Here is a 1742-nt window from a genome sequence, read left to right on the forward strand (position 1 = left end):
CCAGAAAGGGGAGGGGAGTAGTGGAGGGGTTTTGGGGGTTGGGAGGGTGGGCATTAATGATGTTCTCATTCCATTTGCATTTATAAACTGTGGAAAACAGAGATGATTCTGCCTTCATACTTGGCATTGCCCCAAAATTCCTAGACTCCTGGTCACACTTTGTGAGCTGATTACTGCCCTTAGTATTAGACCAGTCCATAGAAACTGGGAGCAATGGCTGTGACTGTTGGAGGACTGGTGCAGAGGAATGGACCTGGACCCTAGGAAGGCCTTGCTAATCGTAGGGATCCCCATGGAGTATAGTGGGGTGAAAATTAAAGAGACCCTGAGGAGAGGCTTAGAGTCCCTCAGGCTGCTGGGCACAATGTTCAGAAGGGAAGACCACACTAAGGCAGGTTTTCCTTGAACTGACTGACACCATCAACTATGCTACAGGGCCCAGCTGGATCCTAGGAAAGGGAGGTACCTGGGAAGTTGTGGTGAAACCCCATAGCCCAGATGAGGAATTTATCAACAGACTGAAGTACTTCCTAAAAGATGAAGGCTGAAGAATGGTAGATGTGGCAAAAACCCTGGGGCACAGCACTCACTCTGAGGACACAGAGATGGAGGGCTTGGCTCAAGTCAGGCAACCAGTCTTGCAGCCTCTGAAAAAATGCCTGTGGTACTGAAAACTCAAGATGTTTTCGGGAAACACTCTCCCAGGCCCAGGTGAAGAGAGCTTTGAAACCTGGCTAGAGCAGGCGACTGAGATGATGCAGCTATGGCAGGTGTCTGAGATAGAGAAGACGCTGCGTTTGCTGGAGAGCTTATGTGACCCTGCCCAGTCCATCATGCGGGTGCTTAGGGCCAGCAATGACTCCATGGCAGTGGAGGAGTGCCTGGAGGCCCTGAACCAGATATTTGGGGCTAAAGCAGACCATAGAACCTTAGAGTTTAAGTTAGCCCAGACCTTCCAGAAGTCTGGAGAGAACATCTCTAGTTTTGTGGTACGGTTAGAGCCCTTGATTTAGAAAGCAGTGCAGCACAGCCCCTTGTCAGTGAGAAGCACAGACACAATTTGCCTGAAACACATCCTAGTTCAAGCCTGCATGACCACTGCCCTCTGGGGCAAGTTCGAGCTACTGAATTAGTGAGAGTGTGCACCCACTTTCCTGCAGTTAATGAAGGTCATTCGAGATGAAGAGGAGTGTGAGGCCACCATGGCAGTGACCGAGGAGAACCAGAGTCAAGCAGAAAGGGTCTGCAGGGCATCAGAAGACAGTGTCCTGATCCCTCAGGTCATGGAGCAGGCAGGGTCATTTGCTGAGAGCAGCATTCAGACCATCCAAGAAGGGATCGTCCCATTTCTGAAGTGCAGATGGCTGTCCTTCAGCTGTGACACTGGGGAGGAAGGCCACAGCCAGACATTATTTCCTAGGGCCAAGAACCAGCCTCCTGCGAGGCCCAAGCCTTAGCTGGCAGCAGAAGAGTTGGCGAACGAGAGAGAGGCTGGAGCCATTGAACCACCCCAAGCCCTAGGAAGCATAGGATCAACATATCCAGGCACCCCCTCTGCTAGCAGGCAACAGAAAAAGTGTAACGGGGGAAGAGGAAGTCCACACAAACAGTGGGGGCCTTGAGTGGGGCAGAGGGGCAGGGCAGCCAGGTCCAGTCCCCTCAGCCTCTACCAGCTAGAAGATGCTCCACCAACCAAGCCAAAATCAGTTCAGAGATGTGTGGGAGGCCCAAGCGGGGGGCCA

At 52.2% G+C, this 1742-nt stretch overlaps 1 protein-coding gene across 1 annotated transcript; it reads left to right on the forward strand.

Annotated features, from left to right (window-relative positions):
• Positions 1 to 226: 226 nt before the first annotated feature.
• On the forward strand, positions 227 to 1457 carry PNMA5 (PNMA family member 5; the record flags this gene model as incomplete). The annotated part of the gene is given in 2 exon segments (XM_055437685.1): positions 227 to 394; positions 396 to 1457. Coding segments are annotated over 2 exon segments (1230 nt in total), but the record flags the coding sequence as incomplete, so codon positions are not given.
• Positions 1458 to 1742: the final 285 nt, after the last annotated feature.

Source organism: Moschus berezovskii, chromosome X (genome assembly GCF_049115385.1).
Source record: "Moschus berezovskii isolate FMDL1 chromosome X, NW_MosBer_1.0, whole genome shotgun sequence".
In the NCBI taxonomy this organism is placed as follows: Eukaryota; Metazoa; Chordata; class Mammalia; order Artiodactyla; family Moschidae; genus Moschus; species Moschus berezovskii.